Source organism: Rhipicephalus microplus, chromosome 7 (assembly GCF_043290135.1).
Source record: "Rhipicephalus microplus isolate Deutch F79 chromosome 7, USDA_Rmic, whole genome shotgun sequence".
Lineage (NCBI taxonomy): Eukaryota > Metazoa > Arthropoda > Arachnida > Ixodida > Ixodidae > Rhipicephalus > Rhipicephalus microplus.
This window is the reverse complement of record NC_134706.1, coordinates 141,455,858-141,481,934: the sequence shown is the minus strand read 5'-3', so window position 1 is coordinate 141,481,934 and position 26,077 is coordinate 141,455,858. Positions and strand designations below refer to the sequence as shown.

The following is a 26,077-nucleotide window of genomic DNA, read 5'->3' as shown; positions in this document are numbered from 1 at the left end:
GTAGAACTGGTCATTTGTTTAGTTGGAAAAATGTAAATGTCACTGTTATAGATACATATAATTTTGGGGCAGGTATTCAACAGTCTATCAGTGCATGGCTGAGTTTCCACGTGCTGAAAACCGTTTTGTTTATTGGTGAAACTGGTTATTCAATTTGGTTGCAAGATGTAATTCTTGCTGTTCATAGATAAATATAATCTTCTAGAAGAATTTCAACAAAGTCTCGGCTGTGCCAATTTAAAGTTTGCTAGAAATTATGATTCAGTCGCATCCCTGTTGACGTGGTACCAACATAAACTGCTTTGACATGCATTGGGAATCAAGCTACATCACTTGTGCCATGCTTGATTTGCTGTATATTGCCCCGCCGCGGTGGTCTAGTGGCTAAGGTACTCGGCTGCTGACCCGCAGGGCGCGGGTTCGAATCCCGGCTGCGGCGGCTGCATTTCCGATGGAGGCGGAAATGTTGTAGGCCCGTGTGCTCAGATTTGGGTGCACGTTAAAGAACCCCAGGTGGTCTAAATTTCCGGAGCCCTCTACTACGGCGTCTCTCATAATCATATAGTGGTTTTGGGACGTTAAACCCCACATATCAATCAATGATTTGCTGTATATTGATAATTTGCCTGCTATGAAGAGTTATCAAGTGCATTCACAGAAACTGTTTTATAGTGCCTAGTGCTTGATTGGTGATTTTTTAAAATGATGCTTTATAACATGCTCCGTAACAGTGTAAGCTTGCCGACGTTGAAAATACGAGGATTTGATCATGCGATTTTATGCCTGTAAAAAAGAACAGCTATTTCTTATTTTAAAAGCAATAAATATTTCATTGATTCAGTTTGCTGCAGACACTGTATGACTAATATTCAGTTCAGTATCAAATTCACAATTCGAACAATCCTAAAACTAAAATTTTTTTTGCATATTTGATTTGACAAGGCAATGGCTTATATATGCTGTATTAGAATGTAGCTGTTAGGCATCAGCTTTTGCATTGAGCGCTGGCGTGCGTCACCATAATGGAGGGAACGACCATAGCACAAGATGAAAAGCTAAAGAGGAATGTGTCAAGCATATTTTGACCAATCAGAGCTGTCTTATCACTGTACAGTTATCGTTTCTCACTGAAACTGCACAGCATCAAAACAGATAAAGAAACATTTGTTGTAGTGTTCAGTAATTTTAAGAGTATGTTATGTGTCGAAACTTTCACCGTTCATGCTGTGGCATTTATGTTGTCTGGCAACCTGTAAAATGCATACATGTTCTCTCACAAATTTCACTTTAGAGAGTTTCATTGTTGCCGGTAACTTTTTTTGTCATATTCGTACTTTCTGATAATCGCGCTGTATTGTATGAGACGGGCATTAGATTTCAGTGAAGAATTAGTACAGCTGTGGCAGTAATGGCCTTCGTTTTTGTGCTGCCTACAGTGCAGCCTGTGAGCATGCTGTTGCTCAAATTAGCCAGCAAGACCATGCTGAAATGGAGCAGCTGCATTCAAGCGAGCGTGTGGAGCCAGCTGACAGGCACCTATACTTGGCGCTAAGCTCTAGACAGCTGCACAGTTTGGGGCATGTTTTTCTTGCACAACAATCATCATCTATCTTGTGTGCCTTGCCTTAACACTGCATGCTCGCTGCTTTCAAGTTAGTGTGTGCACAATGAGCATGACATTGAAAGCACAATCTTTCAAGAAGAAAGAAAAAAGGAAAGAGTTCAGCCAAAAGACGTAATAGAATGATGCACCAAAGAAGCCAGCTGTTTTCAGTCCTACACTCTGAAGACAAACAACGTATCTTTAGTGTTTATCCCACAACAGTAATAATCATCGTGCTTGCACGTGTTTCCTTTTTTTGAAAGTTGGTGCTGCTTCCATCTTGCAGTGATAGTGCACTCACCGTTTCCAACCTCGTGGTGTCGGGTGCACAGTGATAACGCAAGGAAACGCACACGAGATAAGCGACGATTGTTGTAGGGCAAAAAGATGCTCAAGATATGCCCTTTGTTTTTGGAGTTCAGTACTTCCAAAGAGTGCAACTACCCGCTTGCACAGATTTGCAGTCTTTCGTGCATGTGCTGTCAATTTAGCGCGTATCTGCAAATAATTAGGCCTATACACAAAGGTTTGAAATGCAATGATAATTAAATGGCACAGATCGACAAGTGTCGTGTCATTGCAGTGTTTGATTGAAAATGAAGCAGTATTTATCGAAAAGGTTCTGAATTTGGTAGATTATAAATGAAAGCTATTGCACCATTGCTTGCGACTGTAATCAACTCGCGATGCTGGAACACACTTGTTCAATTTGATACCAAGATACGTGCAGTGAGTGGTAGGTAGCCCTTCTAGACATTTTGCTGTGTTGGTTTAGCTAAGGAACGACCTATTTGCAGAAAGAGGTGACAACTGAAAAAGATATTTCTGCAGTCCAGCTTGTCGATGAGAAAAAACTATTTTAAGAAAATTCCTCTACGAAAATGAAATCATCCAAAAAGTTTGGTTTGTGCAAATCTCAGACTTAAGATGCATTCATGTAGCTCTAAAAAGACAGGATACCCTAAACCCCTTAGCAGGTACCCCCCGTACAGTGGAGGATAATTCTACAAGATTTGCAGAGATGGCCGTCGTAATTCAAATTCAAGAGGATGATGGAAGAGCAGCTAAGCATAAAAAATGCGCACCCGTGCTTCTTCAAAAAAGGTGCTTTATTGAATATGTATGATACTGTCTCCATTTGCCCTCGATGGGCTAATAAAAACAGTGAATGAAGCCGTGAAAATGGGGGAAAATGGCCGCACACTTGAAATCTATTAAAGAGGTGCTTTCTCGAGACTTTATGATACCATAACCCGTCCTTTGAAAAACAAAAAAACTGCCAGTTCCTTCAGCCAATTTATGCTAAGGAGAGTGCAGGCGAAAGCCCATGCTCTCTTGTTTTAATTTGCTGTTAATTTTGATCTCATCATTAAATAACCCATGTGCGATTTATATTTCATTCACTAATTCTCTTTTGATTTTCATAATTCATGTAATGCACATTTGATTTACCTTGTCACATGGCATACATTTGTTACTTGAATTCACATGTAAATAAACTTTCATAAATTTTATTTTGCACACAATTACATGGCTCACCTTAAGTAATCATTGATTTTCTTAAGTACACCTTGATGCACATTTATTAACATTATGCTCTTAATGGTCACTTCTAATTGCTTGACACGTACTTGTTTCGTAAATTTTTACTCACTTTAGTTCAAATTTTTCTCATCTTGATTCTTTCATAGAGAATGTGAGTATGTGTCACATCTTACTTTTGCTACTATTCTTGTTGACAATGCTACGTGCATGATTTTTTACTCATTAGCCAAATAAGGCTGCCTCCTCAAACATATTTCTTTCTATAGCATCAGTGTTGTTTGTGGCAATAACAAATATGCATAGAGCATACTGATTAGTGAACACAAAAGTGAGGTTTGCACATTGAAAAAATTATGTTGTTTGAGGTTTTAAATATGATGTTTGAAATCGTTTTGGGAGTGTCTCGTGAGAAAAAAGTGCAAAAGCATTCCAAAGGCATAATACAAAGGAAGCTGTCACTTCAGGCCAAAGTAATAAAATGCTTATGCATTGCAACTGTGCTGTCACTTGCTGGGTGAAACACGTCTGTGGCTAAAACAGCATTGCAAGTGATGTAGACTGTCAATATGAGAAAGGGTGAAAGTGCAAAAATCAAAGACAGGCACACACAAGTGCTGTGTGTGTGTGCCAAGCCTCTTCTCTGTCTGTCTTTTGCGCCTTCACCCTGTACCATGCCAAGCAAGTCCAAGCTATCCTGCGTGACTTCATACACATTCTTTTATTCCTACATTTTTGTTTTATCTGTCTTATGTCTCTCTTAATTAGGCATGGTTTAGCAAGTTAGATGTGTAGTTAGGTACTGAGCTATCTGAAGACTGGTAGATGGTTCATGGACATGAGATTTCATAAGTTGTCGTTTTGGTGCCTGTACCTGTGCTCTAAAGAACCCTTTATAGCTGCATGGAATGGAATGTCCATATTAGTGGCATAATACAGCAAATAGAAAATGCTCTTCACATTTACAACATTAATTTGTGCGAAAAGCGTGCACCCTAACAAAGCTTTAGGGGTGCTCGTGGGCACATCTAAACAATGAATGAGTGAATGGTCTGCTTTGATCTCTTAAATATTACAGCATATACATGTTGCATTTTTGTCTGCTGCCAGGTACCGCTGTTGGCTGAAGCAACGTCCAACCTTGATGGCCCTATTCCTGGCTACTTGTACAAGGAAATCAGCTGTATCCTTTGAGGTGGTAGCTTTTTACTCGCCTTATTAGCAAGGTTGCTGGTATTGCTTGGCCTTGTTTATAAAATAAGTAAAAACACAACATTGTCGTTGTAGACATGATGAATTGTTAGATAAAATGAAGTAAATATGTCTTGTCTTTCTCACCAATGTTGGCATCTAACGAAGACATGCTATTGACTTGAGATACATTTCTGTGTTTCTTTTCTGTCACTCCTTTGTTACATAATTTCTACGGCAGACATTTAGCGCTTGCAGTAGTATATTTTAACACGCATTTATGGCAAGTTGGGTCTATGTGAACGTACTTGCAAAATGTGTAAACTTAAAGTAACGTATTTGTTTCCTTCACTACTGCGATCGTGCTGTTGCTTATGCTTCCCTTAGGCTTATTTAAAAGATGTTTAAATTCATATTTATAAGCAGCTTAACGCTTGATAAGGCTGACGAAGAATTTGCTGGCACCTTGGGCCTGTGGTCTGACATATCTGCATTCCGTGCATACTTCTATGTGCATATGACTTGACTATTCTCAAGGCTACCTGTGCTTCACATGTTGATATTGGTTATGTAAACATGTACTGAGAATCCTCAGTTATCGTTTCTAAGAAGGGAGATCACAAGTCTGATGCAAGAGAAGGACAGCATAGTACCTCTTCTCTACAATCAAATGTACCAACTCGCCATAATGCTTTTCCTGGCTGCGGCGGCTGCATTTCCGAAGGAGGCGGAAGTGTTGTAGGCCCGTGTGCTCAGATTTGGGCGCACGTTAAAGAACCCCAGGTGGTCGAAATTTCCGGAGCCCTCCACTACGGCGTCTCTCATAATCATATGGTGGTTTTGGGACGTTAAACGCCACAAATCAATCATCAATCAAGCCATAATGCTTTTCGGCATTGCCTATGTTTGCAGCAGTTTTTACTGTATCAGCTGCGTCAACTGCAATACCGAACTACGGAACTACTCCAAATGACAACCTGGCTTTAAAGGAGCGCCAACATGAAATTTCCCAAGTGAGATAATGAGCAAGATAAATGTGTCTGGAGACATACACAACATCTGTGAAATATCAAGGGCAAATATGGCCTAGATTATACTTGAAGTCAGTTTTAATGTGTATACTGCGTGACAGAGCGAGATGCGGAGCCCCTCGCGATGACGACACTAAGGCCGGGAGAGTGTAAACAAACCTTCGTCACAATTTTGTGTTAGTGTTTGGTTGACACGTGCCCTGCGCTTGCACTACCTGTCATTTCCTCTTCTGTGTCGGCGGCCTTGTGTGTGCTGGCTGTGGAGGCTGCTGTCAGTGCAGCGCCTGCTCTTGCACGCGGCGCCACGACACAGTTTTGGGTGGTCACATGGCCAGCTGTTTTTACCTTGATACTGGAACTGCTCCTGTCCAGCCTGGCGCTCTTTGAAACCGAAACTGCAACTGAGCACAATGAAAAAGTCTCTAACTAAATAAACATTGTGCACACAAGATTTATAGCTGTTATAAATGGGTCATAAGCTACCTGTTGTAACACGAAAAACAACTACAAGAGCTAAATTTGGACGAGTTGGTAGCTGTGTGAAAGCACAGTCTACTAATCCATTCGTCTTCACTATGCAGGTTGGTAACACCCAGGTTATCTTTTGTAAAAAGTCAAGCAATTATTCTCTAGTACAGCTGCCGAGCCCGCAGTGCTGTGTTGCTATTATTGTCGAATGTTTTCAAGTGCTGCGCTCATTACTGCTTTTGGGAGGGGATATTGAAACTAACCCGGGGCCTCCAGATACCATACATGCTGTACTCACCGAGCTGAAAAATCTTTCTGTAGCACAAACCAAATTGATCGCGGAACTTCAAACTGTTAAAGATCATCTGCGATCAACAGAAGCAGCACTGAATGATGTATGCAAGCGTCTGACCAATCTGGAAACGCATTACTGTCAACTTTCAAGCATGCGCAGAGAGCTAGATGACACAAAAACCTTAACCACTGATATCACCCGGCATTATCATAACTTTCAATCCCGTGCAGACGTTAGCGAAAACCATTCCCGCCGAAATAACCTGATATTTTATGGTATTCCTGATCCTAATCCCAAAGAATCCTTTGCTGATTCAGAGGCAACAGTCATTCGGTGTATCACTGAAAACCTTGAACTAGAAATACAGCCCTCACAAGTTGAACGCGCACACCGCCTTGGTCGCCATTCGCCTGACCGCGTCCGTCCTGTAATTGTAAAATTTAGTTCGTTTAAGGTCAAACAGTCGATCTTGTCAAAAGGCAAGAAATTTAAAGACACTAACTACAGCGTTGGTGAGGACTTTTCCCCTGCCGTCCGACATGCACGAAGACACCTTGTCACTTTTGCCAGATCAAAATCTACAGCATTTAAATTAAGCTTCAAAACTTTGCTCATAGGTTCTAAACGCTACGTCTTTGATGAATCCTCCCAGGCAGTGAAGGAAGTAACCTAGCAATCACTGCGTCGTCCGTTATCATCAACTAATCCCCAACTAACTCAGCAAACTACCGTGTCTCTTTCTGTAATCTTCACCAACATTCTCAGTTTCATTTCGAAACGTGAAATCGTCTCTAATCTTGTTTCATCATCCAGTAGCAACTTGCTTTTATTAACGGAAACATGGTTTAATAGTGATGTAAGCGATCAGGAAGTTCTAGCTGACTTACCAAATTTTCAGATCTTCCGTAAGGACCGGGACGGCAGAATGGGAGGAGGGGTCCTCAATGCTGTTAGCCAGGGCCTACCCGCAACTTTGGTGAATATTTCGTCAGACTTGGAAATAATATGAATAAAATACCAAGCTGTACCGCAATCAGTTTTAATTGGCGTGTGCTACAGGCCCCCACATAGGAATCCTGACTTTCCTGGCAAGCTTAATTCGGTGCTAAATGAACTTTCAACTAAGTACCCTAATGTCCATATTATCTTGTTTGGCGACTTTAATTTCCCGAATATTGACTGGCCTAATCTAACTGTAAACGGAGGACTACAGAGTGAGGCGAGTGAATTTGTTAATGTATGTCTAAATTTCAACCTAGCTCAAGTTGTCACCAAACCAACCCGCGTAACCCAAGACTGTGAAAACATATTAGACCTAATACTAACCAGTATTCCTGAAAGTGTAACATCTATTTCCTACTTGTCAGAAATAAGCGACCATAAAGTAATTCAAGCCGACATTTTAATCACTCCTCCAAAACAACGAACCACCAAAAAACTATACGACTATATGATAAAGGAAACTACACTGCTATAAATGGTGAATTAAACTGTTTTCTTCCAATATTCAAAGATAATTTTCTTTATCGCACGGTGCATGATAACTGGAAGTTATTTAAGGATAAATGTGATACACTGGTCGAAAAATTCATTCCTAAGCTCAGTTCCCGTGCCTGTTCCCAAAAACCATGGTTTACTAAAATGCTCAAAAAATTAGAAAATAAGAAAAAACGCCTTTTTCGTTCCGCCAAGCAGCAGATTATCGAGAACGCATGGTTAAAATATTATGCTGCTGAAAAAGCTTACCTCACGGCAATACGAAACGCTAAGCATTCTTTTTTTCACTCTCACTTACCGAAATTGCTTGCTAGTAACCCTAGGAAATTTTGGCAGGTCATAAATCCCAACCACTCGTGCACTATTACTCTCACTAATGAAGCAGGTGACGTGGCCACTGACTCGGAATGTGCCGACCTGTTTAATAGAGCTTTCTCATCGGTTTTAGCAAAGAGACTGACGTTCCACCCCCGCCACAGCCTACCGTAGTCAGTACTTCCATGCCGCCAATCCTTTTTGTTGAACTTGGAGTTTTGGCAATCATTGATAAACTTAAATTATCTTCATCATCAGGTATCGACAACATAAATTCGAAATTTCTAAAGAACACTCAACAGATCTGTGCAAAATTTTTGTGTCTACTTTACTCGCAGTCTCTTTCCACGGGTGAGCTTCCTAGTGATTGGAAACACGGAAATATCACCCCAGTATTCAAATCAGGTATTAGAGAGTCACCCTTCAATTACCGACCAATTTCATTAACCAGCATTCCATGCAAAATCATCGTGCATGTCATTTACACCTGGATTATGGACTTCCTAGACTCAAATAACTTTTTCAATTCCGCGCAGCATGGCTTTCGCAAAGGTTTGTCGTGCGAGACTCAACTGGCTATGTTTTCGCACGACTTGCATATTAACTTGGATTCTAACTTACAGACTGATGCCATATTCCTGGACTTTGCGAAAGCATTCGATAAAGTACCCCATAAATGCCTTCTGTTGAAACTTTCTGCTTAAACCTACACCCCGACGTCCTAAAGTGGACCGTGAATTTTTAAGTAACCGCACTCAAGCTGTCTTTGTTAACAATGCTACCTCTACTTCACTTCCGGTAACATCTGGTGTCCCGCAGGGGTCGGTTCTGGGCCCGATTTTATTCCCGATATTTATTAACGATCCCCCAACTGATGTATCCTGTAAAATCCGAATGTTTGCTGACGATTGTATTCTTTACCACACTGTTTGTAACGCTTCTGATCAATTAGCTCTACAGAGTGATCTTAACAATGTAAAACAATGGTGCGATGATTGGCTAATGGAACTTAACCCTCACAAATGCAAAGCCTTATCCTTCACCCGTCGCCGTTCTCCACTCGTTTTTCCATATTCCATCAGTAATGTTCCAGTTGAAACTGTCAATTCTTTTAAATACCTGGGGGTCACACTCTGCAACGATCTTTCATGGGGTTTGCATATCACGAAAGTCATATCATCGGCAAACAAAACATTGGGATTCCTGCGACGTCATCTACGTAACGCACCTAGAAATGTAAAATTATTAGCTTACAAAAGCCTTGTTAGAACTAAACTTGAATATGCTTCCCCAATCTGGAGCCCGCAACAGGCCTATATTGAAGACGCCCTTGAGTGTATTCAAAACCATGCCGCTAGGTTTATCAATAATTCTTACTTCCTTGACGTCAGCGTATCTTCACTAAAGGCAGAACTTCAACTGCCCCTCCTTTCCCTCCGCCGCCGTATCACCAGTCTTTCGTTATTTCATAAGTTTTTTCACAGCTCGATGCGCATGCCACCTTATTTTGTTCCCCCAGCGTACATCTCTCAACGAACTAATCATCCTCTTCAAGTCGCACGCCCACGTGCACGCACCGTTACTTTTTCAACATCATTTTTTCCTCACACAGCAGTTGCCTGGAATGGCCTTTCAGGCGACATTCCTTCCATTACTTGTACTTCTACCTTCACAACCAGTATCACTAATCATCTTTCACTTTAGGACAAACAATTGTTTTCTGCTCAATTTTTATGTACTCACCCCTTATGTAATGCCCCGCAAGGGGTCTTTAAGGAAATAAAATGAAATGAAATGAAATGAAATCGTGATTGTGTTGTAGAACAGCGCGGCAACTATTGGAAGAGACAAAATTTGCAGGAAAGAGCACTGACTGTCTACTGAATTTACTGAAGGCACTATTACTGTTTTTATACAGAGTGCAAGAAGAGTGCTCATGCGCGACGACACGTGTGTGACCATGAAAAAATACTCTTAAAGGAGAAAAGAATACTCTCTCTCTCTCGAAAAGGAGATGCGATGGTGTACTGGAGCATTAATCCGTGGTCTTCGTGATAAAAAAATGCTTCTATTATCTCTCTTTCATTCTTCACTCAAACTGGGAAATGTTTCAATGACCGAGCAAAACAGCGTGCTTCCAATGTTAAGAATCGCTATGGTGGTCTCATGGTTGTACACTGCAAAGAATGTAAGTGCGGTCTTCTGTTTCATAAAACACGGTTTTTGAAAAAATTAAGAAGGAAGAATAAAAGAGAGATTAAACAAGCATTTATTTATTTATTTATTTATTACATACTGCTGACCTGTTTACCAGGTCTTAAGCAGGAATGGGCATACAGAAATGTTTACTACAAAAAACATAATTGACATCACACAGCATACTGACAGTGGTTACAATTCAACACTTCTGTATTAATTTATAATATGGAGGCCACGAATCAGTACTTCAGTGCACCCTTGCTTCTTTTTTCCGAAAGAGAGTATTCTTTTCTCAGTTAAGAATATTTTTCACGGTCACACATGTGTCGTTGCACATGAGCACTGTTCTTGCTGGTTGTATAAAAACGGTCATAGCACCTTCAATATATTCAGTTGACAGTTGGCGCTCTTTCCTGTATATTTTGTGTCTTCCTATAGTTGTCACATTGTTACTACTATACAACCAAAAGAAAAAAAACAAGGGGCAAAACCTTTGTGTCAATGGTTCTTTGATGTCTCTTTCATGAGAAGTGCTGTCGTTTTTCTGAACTTGAAGTGAAAAACAGCCATGACAGTGGAGAACAATGGTCAGTATGCCGAGCAAGTCGTGGATTACCTTCTGGGTGCCTTGATGGAAGGATCATCGCCAACAAAAGTGAAGGTTGGTCTATCGAACTTTTTTTCTTTTTCTTTTTGTAGCGATCAGGATGCTTCTTGATCAAGATGGCTCGTGCAAGTCATGTTCTTCCAGCCAAAATTCTGGCAAGTTTTCTCATTGCGATCTTGGGTCTGGAGGAATGCTTTGTATGACCACTGCTGACCATTTAATTTTTCCAGACACCTCATGCCTTAGTCGCTGGTTAGTTCCCTGCTTAAATATTTATTGGTTGGTCCTTGACATCACAACTCGTTGCCAGTCTGGCCCTCTGGCCAAAAATTTTGGAGCCCCCTTATTTATAACACCAGTAAAGACATGAGCTTGGAAATAAAAAGAGGAGACAAGCACCGACTTCCAACAGAGCTTCATTGCATGACAGAGCAGTATGTACAACATTCAGTGTTGTCATTGCACTAGCAATTGTGCCAAGAGGTTAAATTTGCTACATCTTGGCAAAACTTTTATTATTTGTGCCAAGCATGTACCGTGCATTATTTTTGTGTTCTTTTGGTGAGAAACATGACGGCGGGGGCTCAGAGTTTATAGGGTGCGATTGTAATTTTGAGTGCTCATCGCTAGAGGCCGGATTTTCAGGTACTAAAAAAGTGCATTTTAGGCTCCTAAAATGGGCAGGTAAAACACTGTTCGAAACCTCCAAAATCCTAAATATAAGCACAATAAATTTTTATGTAGATATAAATAATCATGAACAAAGACGTGCGTGACTTTCACACAATAGGAAGCAACAAATGTTATTTTTGAGATAGCACAAAAGCACCAGTGGTGGAACATAGCCATGCATTTCCTGCATGGTTCACAGAGCACGTTCTTTTATTGTCTAGCATGGCCTGGGTATCTTTCTTTTCATCGTGGCTCAGAAGGGCCGCACTGCAGCAGACCACCAGGCTGCTATACGATCAGAAAGGAGAGATTTCGGGCATTAGTAGGTTATAATCACGTAGGGTCAATTTTTTCATGTTATTGAACATCTTAAAAGGCCCCTCATCATGTTTGAGCATTTCGAGCTGACAAGTGTAATGCATGTATTGTGCTCTCAGGATCAGGTCTACCAAGATTTGTAAGGCTATACGCATTGCTGAAAGATAAGAAATTCTAAACTCAATGTTGCTTGCATATCATGATGGAGAGGGGGACATGCAACAAGGAGTGATCCTACTCTTACGTTGCTCCTGTACGTAAGCATTGCAATTCTAACGTCACTCACTGTACACTCTCGATAAGGTCCTGGTTATATACTGGCTATATCCTGAAAACCAGACAAAAATGTTGCGTTTTCTGGCTATATCCAGCACTTTAAGCGAAACCCGAATGAAAGCGCAGCACGTGACATTTGAGAATCCTTTTAAGGCGACACGTGCAATTAGTGTGATCTGTTGTTGAGCAGATGAATGAAAGCTCGGAGAAATAAAAGCCACAAATGGAGTGTGAGCTCGTTTTTGTTTTTCTTTTATTTTTCAATCTTAGTGAGATTCTATACACTAATCAGCCTCCGTTTCACATGCGTTCATCCTCTCGCCATTTCCGTGCCGTGCCTAGCTCCCTGACATCGCTTGGTTTGTTTCTGGTGCATCTTCTCTGACAGTAGTTCCAGCGGTGTGACGTAATGTATAGTGGTAGGGATACATGAGCCGTACCAGCCTCTCCAAACGTACAAGCTGTGAGGGATCCCTCAGGAATAAGCAACACACTATCAAAAACACCCAAACAACACAGCATTTATGGCGTGCGTGGGCAAGTCATGCGCATGTGACTTTGCGTGTGCCTTACCTGTTGATGCGTCTGTGTCATGCGATCCTTCGACTACGATATCAAAAGGGGTAGCGAAAAAATTGGGCTTGCGATGGCTACATGAGACTAGTGCCAAGGGTTTCAAGTATGCTTCGGCGCATCACGGTTTCGTGGCTCTCAACGTACCAATTTGAAAAATAACTGTAGTGCAACGCTCTTCATTGGCCACACAACAATGCCCAGTGTCTAAGTACAATTTCGTATTTAGCCTAATGGGGGGCCCTTTAAAAAGTAAATTGCCAAAAAAAAAGCGGCGTGCACCACACATTTTTCTTTCTTTTGATCCACACTCTTCTCTCCCTTGATTGCTTTCCACAGTGCGGCATACATTCTCCACCTGCCCGCGGCTACAGGGGGACCTCCTGTTTCCTTTCCACCACCGCATCCAGGTTTTTGGGGCGGTTCCTCAATTCCACCGGGACACTGGACAACGGTCGGCAGAAGCTGCTCACTGTGTCCTTGTCGATGGACGGCACTCTCCTTTATTTTCTCCACATTTACGTTTCCCTCTTCATTTCCTTACAGACCCTGAGACTGCTCCAATTTAGGGCTGCAGAAATAGTGTCTTTTGCTCTCCTCTGCAACTCCTCTTCCTCCTCCAACCATTTCCACCAGGTCAGGACTATGGCATATGGTGACCACCGTGTCCCATTTCACTGCTGCTAGCGGTTGTTTTTCAGAAGTTGGTTCTACAACAGAAGGACTTGGTTGAACCTCATAGAGTTCGAAAGGTCAATGTTGCCCTGTGACATCAATAACGGTCTCAAACCATGCTGGAAAACAAAATTTGAGCTTAAATAGTGTTCGTACAGGCACCAATTTTGAATATGGGCACTTATAGGCACATTTCAGAATTTAGGCATAGACGTATAAAATGGGCACTTATAAGCACTATAGAGCCCTTCTCAAGCTCCAATTCATGCTCATATATCAAAGTGGCACGGTAGTAACACAAGGAACAAAATAGGCATTTGCCTAAAATTAGGTCTCTGGTCATCGCAGTAGATAGGACAGTGCTGTGTAGTTGAAGTAGTTGCTGGGCAGAAGCCTTCCAGACGATTTCTACTATACTCCATATTGCGTAACTTACTACATTAGATTTCAAATCGCTCATACATTGAAATGTACTTTGTTAGTTTTTCATTACTGCTATATTATACTGTAAGTTAACATTATTTCATGGAATACAATAGCTTTTAGCTGTTGTGGATACAGCCAGAGAAAGGTAATAATGACCTAGTTGTTTTTGGATGGTGGCCTAATTATTAGTAGTGCTCTTTATTCTAGTTAAATTCTAAAATATTTCATGCCTGAGTTTCAAGGCCATACAATAGGCACAATTTAGCTGTGCCACATGCTGTACAGTGACTGTTACTTCACTGAGAAGGTGTGGTGTCCCAGTTCTAGTATACATTGACTGGCTTCTCAACCTGAGCAACTGTACACAACAAACAGCGTATCAAATGTGATTATGTACTCACACCCCCCCCACCTTAATTTTGTTGCACAAGCATAAAATAACAGAAGCGAAGGACCAGTTACTAAACCTTGTTCCTTATTAAACACTTATTAGCCGAGACCCCTAACAATTCTGTACATAAAACATGTCAGCCAACATTTCTCTACACAATCAAGAACTAGGTTGTACTAAAAGCAAAAAAGTGCCGCCATATCCACGAAGTGAGTGATGATGAGTGGGCAAAGCTACGGAGGTAAACCTGGTAAACCATGAATCCTCCGTACATTTTGCCCACTCGATTTTATTGCAGTGCTCCCCTTAGCGTACGCCTCCGCACTAAATCGAACGATTGCCTTCCACCAATGGCACGCACCATATGTGACACCATTCCTATTTTATAACATCTCGCATCTTTCATCATCAACTACAAGCACCGCCGTCTAGTTTATAACATCTTGCATTTTTTCATCACCAGCTACAAGTACCGCCATCTAGTGAACACTGCAAGATATAAACGAGAGGTGGCTACATACAGGGGACGCACAGCCCACGCCTTACGGAGCTTCGCCCCTAAAACTTAAAGGGGCCCTGCAACACTTCTTGAGCATGGTCAGAAAACACTGCCGATCGGTAGTACATAGAGGCTCCCGACAACACACAAGTCAAATATTATAGTGGAGCGCGTGGCCTGGCATTCACAATAAGTTATCATAGTCAGTGAAAATAAGCTTTCTCTTTTCTTGAGAAATCACGGAAAATAAGCCCAGTAAGCCCATTAATTAGCCATTGGCTCATTTGAACATGGCGCGCTCGGTTGTTACAGAGGTCACCACGAGAGGCTGTCACTTGTCCATGCGTGCACGTGCGTTCGCACTAAAAAATCCATGTATTGGAAGAAAAAAAAATAGAAAAAAAATACTCAAGGTCACGAGGCATGAGTGACGTTCTGTGTTTGCCCCTCCAATCCCTTTTTGCTCAGCTTCCAGCGCTTTCGTCGGCACGAGAGAAGAGAGAATGTGATTGAAGTTTGTGACAAATCTTTCTAACTCCACTCGTACTGGACGAATTCTTAAAACATTTACGGCCTTCAATTTATGAGGTAATATGTTTTTCCAGTGAATTAATTTCATGGTTACTCAAAAAAAAGCGTTTCAGGGCCCCTTTAATCTCTGTTTTTTTTTTTTTGAGAGTGAACAGATTGCATAAAAAATTGTGACTGAATTGGCTTCTGGTATGTAACTAAAGCATCAGGAAAAGCCGGAGTCATTTGCAAGTACCAAGTCAATTCTTGGAAGTGTAAGGTGACGATAGCTGACTTGGGTATTTCTACAGGAAAGCTGAAAACAATGTGCTGATTTCATACTCAGTTGTATTCCAAATGAATATTGATGCGTGCACGTATAAATGGATTTCCTTTTACATGTGGTGCAACAGCTCCGGCTTAGAGACAAGTGTTTGTGACGGAAAATGTGGCACAAGTAACTGCTCCGAACAGTTGCTATGCTGCTTCAAAGTGAGATTTTAGTAGCTCCAGAAGCTGTGCCTTAATGGCTTTCATTACAGACCTTTCTTGATATCCCTACCAGTGAACATGCAGCCTGTACTCAAGGGCTACACCTCTAACATAAGGCATGTGCTGTTATGTCACATATGAAGTGAATATAACATATAAAAATGAAATATTGAATATATCTGAAGTGTACGTATTTATTAAATTTGTAGACAGCACTTCAGTTGTCTTTCTTAAGTGGTTATCTTAATGCATGCGTAATGGATAGAATGGTGTCTTATAATTAAAGACCACACCTAAATTAGTGAACACATTAACTAAAATCACTAAACTGCTTAGTGTGGCATAATGGCTAAAAAATGTAATAAAAAATGGTGTATTTTTGAAAACAAGCTCTAGGAGAATTTTTTGGGGGGCTAATTGGTAAAACATATTATGTAAACTTCTATTGTCTTTAGGACGAGGCACCAGAGTAGAGGTTAACAGCTGTAGAAGTAGGCAGAATTGTTAGTGGACGTTTGTCGGTGTCTGGTATGTCGTCCCAAGTGCAGTTAGGGTTATATAGTATGTACGAAATCATGCAAAATTTTTCATTCACAGTCAGATTACTCCTAACAGAAAGAAACTACGAGACTAGCAACTATATCAAGAACCGAATAACTTCCTATTTTTTTATGAATAAAAATCTCAGTTGCCTTCATGAATTCAAAAGTATTGATATATATTTTTCAGCTTGCTAAACATCCACGAGGAGGGCTTTCACCTGTGCACAACTCTCTCAGTTGAGGAACTGCAGTGCAGTGGAAACTACAAACACGGTGTATCTGAACTTGAGCCTAAACCACCCTGTACACGTTACATGCTACTTCTACATCCCCTTCAGGCACTGTGTGTACAATTGTACACATAAGCTTTGCAGGTCTGTAACGCACCGCGCGTTCCTTAAAATGGTTTGAAATGCAGAAAGCACATTCATGCAAGCTTCCTGAGTGAACAACTAACAGTCATTTCACTTCATTGGGATGCATGTCGTTGCATAGGACCACTTACGTTAAGACACCACCACGTTTGACGAATGCCCAGCGTGCTGTGCTCTGGGACCAACATCGAGCATTTTTTTGGTGCTCCAAACAAGTACAACTGAAAAACAAACTGTGCATGCATTTTGGGCCTGATATTAGATTCCTTTTGTGCAAGAATGGAAACTGACTAATTGCAGGATAATTATATATTTAGTTACATGCCAATCAACACCTAGAGGGGACACTGTATGCTCACGCTGCAACCATGTACCCCATAGTACAGCCGTTCTCAAGTGCACCACACTTATCAGATGTCCCATCACACAGAAATGGCCCGCAGTACTGTCCACATCAATTTAACGGACCAGCTTGAACTAGTTTAGCGAGCAAGAAGGGCTGCTAGTGCTGCTGGACTTTTGAGCTAACACTTGCTGCAGAGTGAAGAAGCTGCCCACATGCTGTTACATGTGTGGCCTATTATTTTTCTTCATCACACGCATCTTGCATTTAGAAAATGACACCTTGCAATTGCTCCTTTTTCTGAACTGTACTTTTTGCATAAAGTAAGAAACAAATTAAACAGAGAAGCATATGTGCGAGAATACATACAATTCACTTGTTTTGGGCATTGTGCCGAAAGGACAGGGTGGAAAACAGGATGGTAAGTGCTACGCAAACTAGCCCTATTTCAAGAGTGACTGACATATAGGAAAAGTAATGGTCGTAAGATGTTTTAATTTGCCAGTAAAGTTGGTCTCAGATTGCCGTCACCTACATTATCATTATGTGCATAATGGCTAGTAAAAATGAGAATGGGAGATCACTGGTGATTTTCTTTTGTCTTGTACTGTAAAAGGGATGGATATAATGGCTTTTCAGTAGATATGCTTTAGGGCAGCAATGCTGTAGGATATGTTGTAGGATATGTTATGGTAGGTTATGGTATAGGACAGTTATAGGCTGTGCACGGTGTCATAACAAAAGGATCTTCTACATTATCATGAAAATATTACCAAATTACTTCTTTTAAATCACTTGAATAGAGTTGAATAACATTGTTACACATTGTCTTTCATTTCTCCTTATGTTCTGGCTGCTGAGCAGTGCCTGAGAGTCCTGCATTATGTCCTGGCTAATGGTCACCCCACTGTACGTTCCATCCTAGCCAGAAAAGACGCCACCATTCGATCGGTTGCAAGTGAGTGTGTCCTTCCTTTCATTTTATTGTGAATCGCTCCCTTTGCCAGACTCTTCACTATCTGCTTTCTGACTATGCTTCGAAAGCCTGAGCTCCCCTCGAGATTTGAACTCCACATTCTACATTCCACTGACTGCAGTGGCATTCAATTGATATCAACTGTACATCGGAAGCGAAGACATGAATACCCTAGGCATTTGACAAATCTGTCTTCTGGACCTCCTGTTTATGGCTGTATGTCTGCACTATCAGTGTCCTGTGGGCTAACGATGCATGTCTCACAACGAACAATGTGGTACATGCTGCATACATTCATGAGATTTGTCACGGCCTTTTGTGGTGTGCTATGACAGATCTTAAATTTGCAGCATATGCTACATGACAGGCATAATGGGTAAAACCCTAACGAAGGAAAATCTGACACAATGTGCGCACACGCACATGTTACACGAACATACATGCACATGGAAGTGCAGTTTGCCTACCTCCCTGCCACTACGACGACCACCACCACCACCGCCAATGTTTCGATAAGTGGACTTGTCTTTTTCAGGGCTGAAACACAGCACAAATACTTCACCTCTTCAACCTTACAATTTCCTTTAACTTCCGCCTTTTTTGGATCGATGTTCTTCTCATCTCACATGTGGCTCATTGGTACCATAAGTGAGAGGTTGATCATGTTGCGTTCTGTTTCAAGCTAATGGTGTGGAGACATATATAATTTTGTTAGAATATGTGTTTTGTATGTAAGATCTAGATAAACAGAATTCAAAAAAATTGTTTTGTGTAACAAGCTTGATAGCTGTACTAATCTACAATGACTTTTGTCTTTTTGCTCTGTGCTATTGTTTTTAACCTTGGAGCCTAATGTGCAAATGCTAGTGGGCTCATCGCTTGTGGGCATGTACCAAACGTTAGCCTTTCGAGCTTCAATCAAATTACTGAATTTTTTTTTAATGTTTCTTTCTGCCCTTCCCGGAGCAGATGTGTCCGGTGGCGGTTCGGAGAACCAGTGCCTCCGCTTGCTTGCGAAGGTGAGCGGTGCTGTAACGCTCTGTAGGACTCCATGCAGTGTAAACTTTAGGTTCCAGGCGAATTCGAAGCGAATATTGATCTTGGTCGAAATATTTCTAATCGAATTCTCATAGTATATACGACATACTGTAAAAAAAAAATGGAAATAATTATCATTACCTAACTAACCTGCAGAATATTTTTTTAGTTGAAACAGAGCCTCTATATAAATGCCACTTTTTTTTTCGTTCAAAAGAAGTTAACAACGTTAAGCAGTAGCAGTATTTGACTTTGGGTAGGATGCGAGTGGTGACCTGTAAAATACGTAACATCTCAAAATTTGTAATACCTATAGCCTATAAATTGTCATTACAAGCTTTTAAGCTTAATAAAATAATGAATTGATTTAAATGTGATATGTTCATATAAAGGGGCCCTATGACACTTTTTCAAGTAGCTATGCAATTGGTTCACTTAAGAAGCTCAGAGAAATCTGAAGGATATTAAATAAAATTTATTCATTCATTCATTCATTCAAAAAGCTTACTGCCTTACAAATTCAATGGGGCAAAAATTTTTAGAATCTGTTTAGTATGAGTGAAGTTGCTAAGATTTGTCGCATGCTGGAATTTCAATCTCTCTTTTCGTCCCGACGAAAGACGAAAGTGTGCAGCAAGCCCAGTGAGGACTAATCGGGCCATGCTCAAATCAGCCAATGGCTGGTATAATGGATGTTACGAGTAAATTTTGAGCTTGTGATGTCATCTGCCAATAGAAGAAGGCAATTTTTAGCCGACCTTGAAAATTTATTGTGAATTGCACACCTTGTGCTGCTCCATAATATTTATAGTATTGAGCTCCCATCTTATTGGTAGCCCCGACTAGCGATCGGCAGCGTTTTCTGACCCCGCTCTAAAAGTGCTGCGGGGCTGCTTTAAATTTGAAGGGGGCTTCACGGCAAAGCAGATTTTCTCTGCGTAGGTTTTTTCACGGTTTAGCTCCCCTACACTGCAGTGGAACCACTTTTACAGGCGTTTACATGCGGAGTGATATACATCTATTTGTTTATTACGAATACTTCGAAATTTTCAGTAATTTAAATTCAAATCGAAGCGAATGTAAATACTCTTATTATTCGTTTGAATACTCAAAGCGTTTGAATATTCGCACAAGCCTACTGGTCTTTTATCGGCACAGTTAGATAACTAAGACTCATACTACTCAGGCGTCTATTTTACTAACGTCTTGGCTGAAATAACCTGCTTACCGAAGGATTCCCTACATCTTGGCTAGATTGCAATCATCCAGGTGTGGGAGCCTTACCTCGCATTATGGCAGTGCAGCTGCAACATAGCTTTTGTTTATAAATGATTAGTGTAAGATGCTATTGAATGAAGCTGTTCAAGCAGTCCCTTGCAGTTTTAAAGAGACACTGAAATGGTTTTGACGATTTCGTACAAACACATTGGGCCAGTAGACCTAGTACTAAGGGTCATTTACAGAGTGATTTAAGCTCTTTGCACAAACTGTGAAATTTATTGCGCTTTCAAGCTGCGAATCACTGCAGATCACTGCAGCTCAGCCAAACCCATTTTCAACTGCTCATTCACAGTACGACATATACTGGAAGCATGATGTCGCTAAGACTGCTGATCTGATTGGGTGTGGAATGCACGTAAGTGCTAGTAGGGTGGCAGCACTTGTCGAAGCAGATATCAAACATTCCGTGATCTTCGTCTCAGTTGCCAGACGGTGTGCGTGCTGCTGGGCACACTGTGTGGTGGCCTCCGAGATTGTGCACAACCTGTTGGCGTGCTGTCTTGGAGGTCATGAGTGGGCGAAGCTTAAATTGTTGAGTGCGCTCACAAGAGCTCTGAGATCGTTGTGAGTTGAGGAGGCATGGCAGGGGTCAGAAGGAGGGTGTGAAATAATTGTCCGTAGTGGCCTTGGTACACGGCGTGTCACTAAATTTGTGCTTTCATTGATTTGATGATGCTCTAGCCTAAATGCTGACAGAACTTCAGAAGAACGTTTTCTTTAACCCCCTAACTGCTCACTTTTTTGAAAATATTCGTTCAAAAAGTGCCCATCTCTTTTATTGCTAATTTCGAATCTGATTGTACTAAAAAGTAGCTAGTTAATGTTGAAAAAATAACTTATTCACATACTTAGTCAAATGAATGGAATAAAGTTTATTTCTGGACAATACATAAGAAACCAGCTACTTACTGCTAATAAAATTTAAAAACCTTATGAAACAAACAGTTATGGATGCCACATCTTTCTTCACTTCTGCAGGCTGAGCACCCTTGGGGTATTTCACTCGGGAAGCTTCGGGGCTGCGTGGCAAATTTCAAAACGCAGAATAATGCAAGGCAGCTTCACTGGCGGGCACTCGCAACGTTTGCGTCTGAGCATTTTTCATCATCATCAGAGCAGCTACTCAATTCCTCGTCATTGCTGTCTTCACTTGTGGGCACACAATAAATATCTTTGCTCGAATCATCATCACTTCGAGAATATCGCAAAAATGAATAAAATTTTTTTTTTCATGTTCACGGGCCTGCTAAGCATGTGTTACTGCCACAACACGCCATCTTTCCCTACAAAAACCACGCTGTTGCCGCAGGAGAGAAATAAATCCTTGAGAAAATGCTGCCATCTGGTAGATGACACACAATGTAAGCCGTTAATGCATGCTTCTCCGCCTGAACGCTAGAGGGGAGTACCTATTTCGCTATGACGAGTTCTACTCGTCCAAAGCAGTTTGGTGGCAGTTTGGGTAGGACAAGCTCGGCTCGTCCAAAGCAGTTAAGGGGTTAAAGGATTGACAGATTGATAATTTCCATTTTCTTGACATGCTCCTTTGTAACCTTCTCTCAAAGGACTTGCTGCATGCGGTTCATGATGACAGTGCCGGGAGTCAACAGACTTCTAGCCAATTTCCCCCTTCTCAGCAAGGTAGGTGAATTGCTCCGAATGATGAGTGTAGTAATGCTTTAAATAGGTCATGCCAATCTGTCAAACATGATATCACATATGTATCATAGTCTTAGCACGAGAAATACTGCTATCTATTTCAACCTTGAATTATGGACACATTATGGAACACCAATCAAACAAAATTTAATTAGTTTTTCACTGCAGAGAGTCTCATAATTACATATTTCTTTTTAGCACATAAAGCCCCAGAACTGTATATTTATCTGATCTTCTGGCATACTAAAATTTTTTTATCATGCTAGCTAGCCGTTATAATGCAACATACTCAACTTTGGACATGCATGATGAGCGGCATGCAAAATAACGATAAAAGACAATCGAATTGATTAAGGCATAACACCACACAAGAAACCCATTACTTTCTGCAAACCTAACATTAAGGAGTCTGATCATCACAATTAGTACTTTCCAAAGTACCCAATTAGCAATCCTGTCATGTTTTTCATTTATTTACAGTTGAAAAACAGAGTAAATATACCTTCTTAAATTTTGTGGACAAATACTGCAGACACTCCCGTAATCATTATTCACCTCAGTGAATGAAACGCGGAGCTAAAACAAAGGACGACTTAAATCTTCTAAGTGCCGCCCTTTACTTGCTACCTGAAACCACATTCACGTGGCCCGATCAGGAGTCCTCCTGAAAGGAAAAAATTTGCAGTGCACCGCAACACTCAGAGGGACAAAGAGCATGGGACTGGTGCTCTTTGTCTGACCGTGTGTTGCTACGAGTTATAAAATTTTACCCTTCAGAAGTCATGAACCATCTAGCCCGAAGAAAGCACTTGTCTAATGTAGTCTTAGTTCATTGTATTCGAAGCAAGCGTCTCATGCTGTGAATAGCCTTGTGTACAAAGCATGGTGTACTATGTACGCTATTAGCTATACAAAGTATGCTGTTGTTCCACTGGTATGAGAATCAGTTGATTCTAGTCTTGCATAACTCATTGAGAGTTTGAATTACATCATCTGTGCCTCTAGCTGAAAGAAAGATTTCCTCACCACTGCTTTCTATAGTCATGGATGGCTTAATCGCCCGATTATCTTTTGCTCTTTGAGACATGCAGATACATATGTTCATGCAGAGGCACGTAGAAATTTTTTCAAAGGGTGGAGGGAGCACACCTCTTTGATTTTGGGGAAGGCCAAAAAGTGACTTCAGGATGGTCATTTGGCAAAAAAAAATTTTCTGGGGGAGGAGGCACAAGCACCAATCGGTATGCCACCCTTTTGCTTTGTCCTTGTTCATCCATATATCAAAGAGCAATGATTTAATAATATATCGTTGAAGAGCTTGCCACTTGTAACATATTAGTACATCCGACGATATTAAAAGTCTGGTGTACTCTGTATAATGCAACTTCGAAAAATGTTGTTTTGGAGGTGCCTTGGTAAATCAGCTGGTGGCAGTTCAAGTAAATGCTGCTACAGATTTATACAGAACTTCATGTCTTGCAGTTGATACTAAATAGTTTGTCTGTCATGCGTCCGACTTTCTGCAATAACGATTGTGCCATGCTCTGCAGAAAACCGGCCGTACTCTGGGCATGGGGCTTCGGCGGGTGCTACTGGGAAATACCAGGGATTCGGAAATGCTCCGCTCGGGCCAAGTATGCTTTATTAGACTCATTATTAGGTTGTTTTTCTCGCTTTTTACTGTTGCTAATTCATTCATCATAGGGTAAGCTATTCATAAAGGTTATTTCTCCTCGGTTGCTGTTTCACTAACCTAGGCAGTTTTTGTGGTGGACAAGTGCTGTTACAACAGGGCAGGAGATGCAACGAGAGATACCACATGAATGAAACAGGATGTGTTATCTGCAATGTTTTCAATGCTAGATCAGTTCTTCAGATGCTCACAAGGTGACGTAATGTGCATAAAAAGAAAACATTGTCAACCATATATTTGCAGTCCCAGCCATGTACATTGAATACAAGCCAACGAGCCTAAATGAGCACTTTGGCGCTTGAGGTTTTTTGAAGGACTATTGCAACGAATATCTCTAATATTTTGTACAAGATTCCACTTGTTCCTTTCTTCAACATCACTTTGCTGGGACTTTTTTTGCAGCATAACCCTCTCTGTACCGCTCATAGCTTCGCACAATATTTTGTTCCAATGTAGTTAAGGATGAGTACAGTCATCATTAACAAATATTCTTCTTAGAAACTTCGTGCAACACTTTTCTAAGCAGCCATAGAATGGATTCACTGAAGAAGGATGGATTCACTATTGCCTCACAAATTCACCACCACAAATATTTTCAGAATTCGTTCAGTATGAGTGGAGTTACAAAGGTTTGTCGCACGCTACGATCGCAATCTCTCTTCTCTCGTCTGGACAAAAGGGCTGGAAGAGAAGCACGTGCGCCTCATGACCTTGAGCACTTTGCGCTTGCACCTGTGGACAACTCACGGCCTCCTGTAGCAGCCCCAGTAATGACCGAGTGTGCCATGGTCAAGTCAGCCAATGGCTGATACTTGGCCTGGAACATAGTAATTTGTGAGCCTGTAGCATCATTTGTTGACAAAATGGAAAGCAATTTTTAGCCGATATTGAGAAGCTGTTGTACATTCCGTGCCGCATACTGCACTATAATAGTATGTGGTGGCACGCGTGCTCTCGGGAGCCTCGACTACCGATTGGCAGCATTTTCTGGCCACTCTCAAAAAGTGTTGCAGGGCCCATTTAAAAAGAGCCAATGACTATCGCAGGTAATTTTTAAATTTTGTCTCCCCTTTCACTTAATGGCCACCTTCTCTGACATCTGCTCGCGAGGCATGGCTAGCTTTATTGAAGCAGGCATCAAAAGAATAACAGCAGGTGTAAGAGGAATCTATTACTACCTCAATTTAGTCTTTTCTGTTCCGAAATTTGTTCGCTGACACTATGGAACATTAATTAGGTAGTTTTCTCACTTTTCACATTATATGCCCTCTATCTCTGTGCGGCATTTTTCAGTGCTCCTTTTCAATAAACAATTGTATCAGGCCAGTTGGTAAGGATCCGTCTTGCTAAGAAGCGCAGCCAATATCACAAAGAACACACAACACAAGCGCTTAACTTCAACTAAACGTTTATTGCAAACGTCAGAGTTTATAAAGGGGATGAAAAGAGAAAAAGAATAAAAAAATGAATGAAAAAGGTAAAAATGGGAGACAACAAAAAGCATACGTGCCAGTCCTGTACATTACTATCCGTTATTGTCTATCACCCCATCTAAAAAACATAGTTCTTTCCGCGTGAGCGAGATAGAGGGTGCACTAACAGAGTCAAAATCATCGCGTGTCATTTCAGCCGCTTCTACTATGAAACGGGTTAACAAATCTCTGTCTCGATACAGCACGCACGTGTTATCGAAATGAGGCACACAACCGCACTCCTTACAGTGGATCGCCAAGTGACCATCGGTACCCTTCTGCACTTTATTGTGGTGCTCTTTTGGCCTTTCATTGATGCATCTTTCGGTTGTTCCCACATAAACAAGACCACATGACAAGGGCACTCTGTAAACAACCGACTGTGCACACTCAACATATTTATTGCGATGCTTAATTTGGCAACCTTTCTTTTCTTTTGAAACAGGACAAGTTTGGCGACATATTCTGGACAGTTTTTCAGGAGCAGACATAACCACTCGGACCCCCACCTTATTACTAATCTTTTTAAGTTTGTGTGCCACACTGTGGATACAGGGGACAACAGACGTTTTACGCTGCTGCAGGGAAGTGTCAATACGCTGCCTATTTTGTTTCTTTAGGTCCCTATGTAGGGATTCAGCGACGCTTATAACCATTCGTTGCGGGTAGCCTGCTGCCTTCAGTCGCAAAACCTGTTGCTCAAAGCTCTTCTCCATGAGGTGAAAACATGACTTCTTCAACGAATTAAAAAGGCACGTTCGTGCAACAGACCTCTTCACTACTTTGGTATGGGCAGAAGAGAAAGGCAACAATGACTTTTTGCTGCTGGGCTCATAAAGCCAACAAACGTGGTCATCTTGAAATTGCAACGAGAGATCTAGAAACCTGAGCATATCACCATAGGGCACTTCATGTGTAAGTTTCAGAGGCTGACAAACTGTCTCAAGTACTCCAAGTGTCAAAAGAGCAGCACTTTAAAACTCTTTGGCATCACACTTCAAAAAAACCAAATAATCATCCACAAACCTGAAGATCTTTAAAACCTTAGTTCCCGACAGCCTCTCATCAATTAATCGATCTAAGTGGGCCATAAAAATATCACTAAGGACGGGTGCAATA

At 41.2% G+C, this 26,077-nt stretch overlaps 1 protein-coding gene across 6 annotated transcripts in view; it reads left to right on the top strand.

The window, feature by feature from the left end:
* LOC119179034 (AP-4 complex accessory subunit Tepsin) overlaps positions 1–26,077 on the top strand; it is an 86,590-nt gene that overhangs the window by 16,716 nt on the left and 43,797 nt on the right. For 3 of the 6 annotated variants that reach the window (XM_075869806.1, XM_075869805.1, XM_075869804.1), the window contains exons 2-7: positions 4,256–4,328; positions 10,708–10,802; positions 17,704–17,797; positions 18,785–18,834; positions 21,700–21,775; positions 23,344–23,427. In XM_075869806.1, coding sequence (XP_075725921.1) covers positions 4,256–4,328; positions 10,708–10,802; positions 17,704–17,797; positions 18,785–18,834; positions 21,700–21,775; positions 23,344–23,427 — 472 coding nt within the window. Of the gene's footprint in view, positions 1–1,289; positions 1,310–4,255; positions 4,329–10,707; positions 10,803–15,426; positions 15,581–17,703; positions 17,798–18,784; positions 18,835–21,699; positions 21,776–23,343; positions 23,428–26,077 lie in introns of those variants that run through there. The other 3 variants (XM_075869809.1, XM_075869808.1, XM_075869807.1) reach the window with 3 other exon arrangements.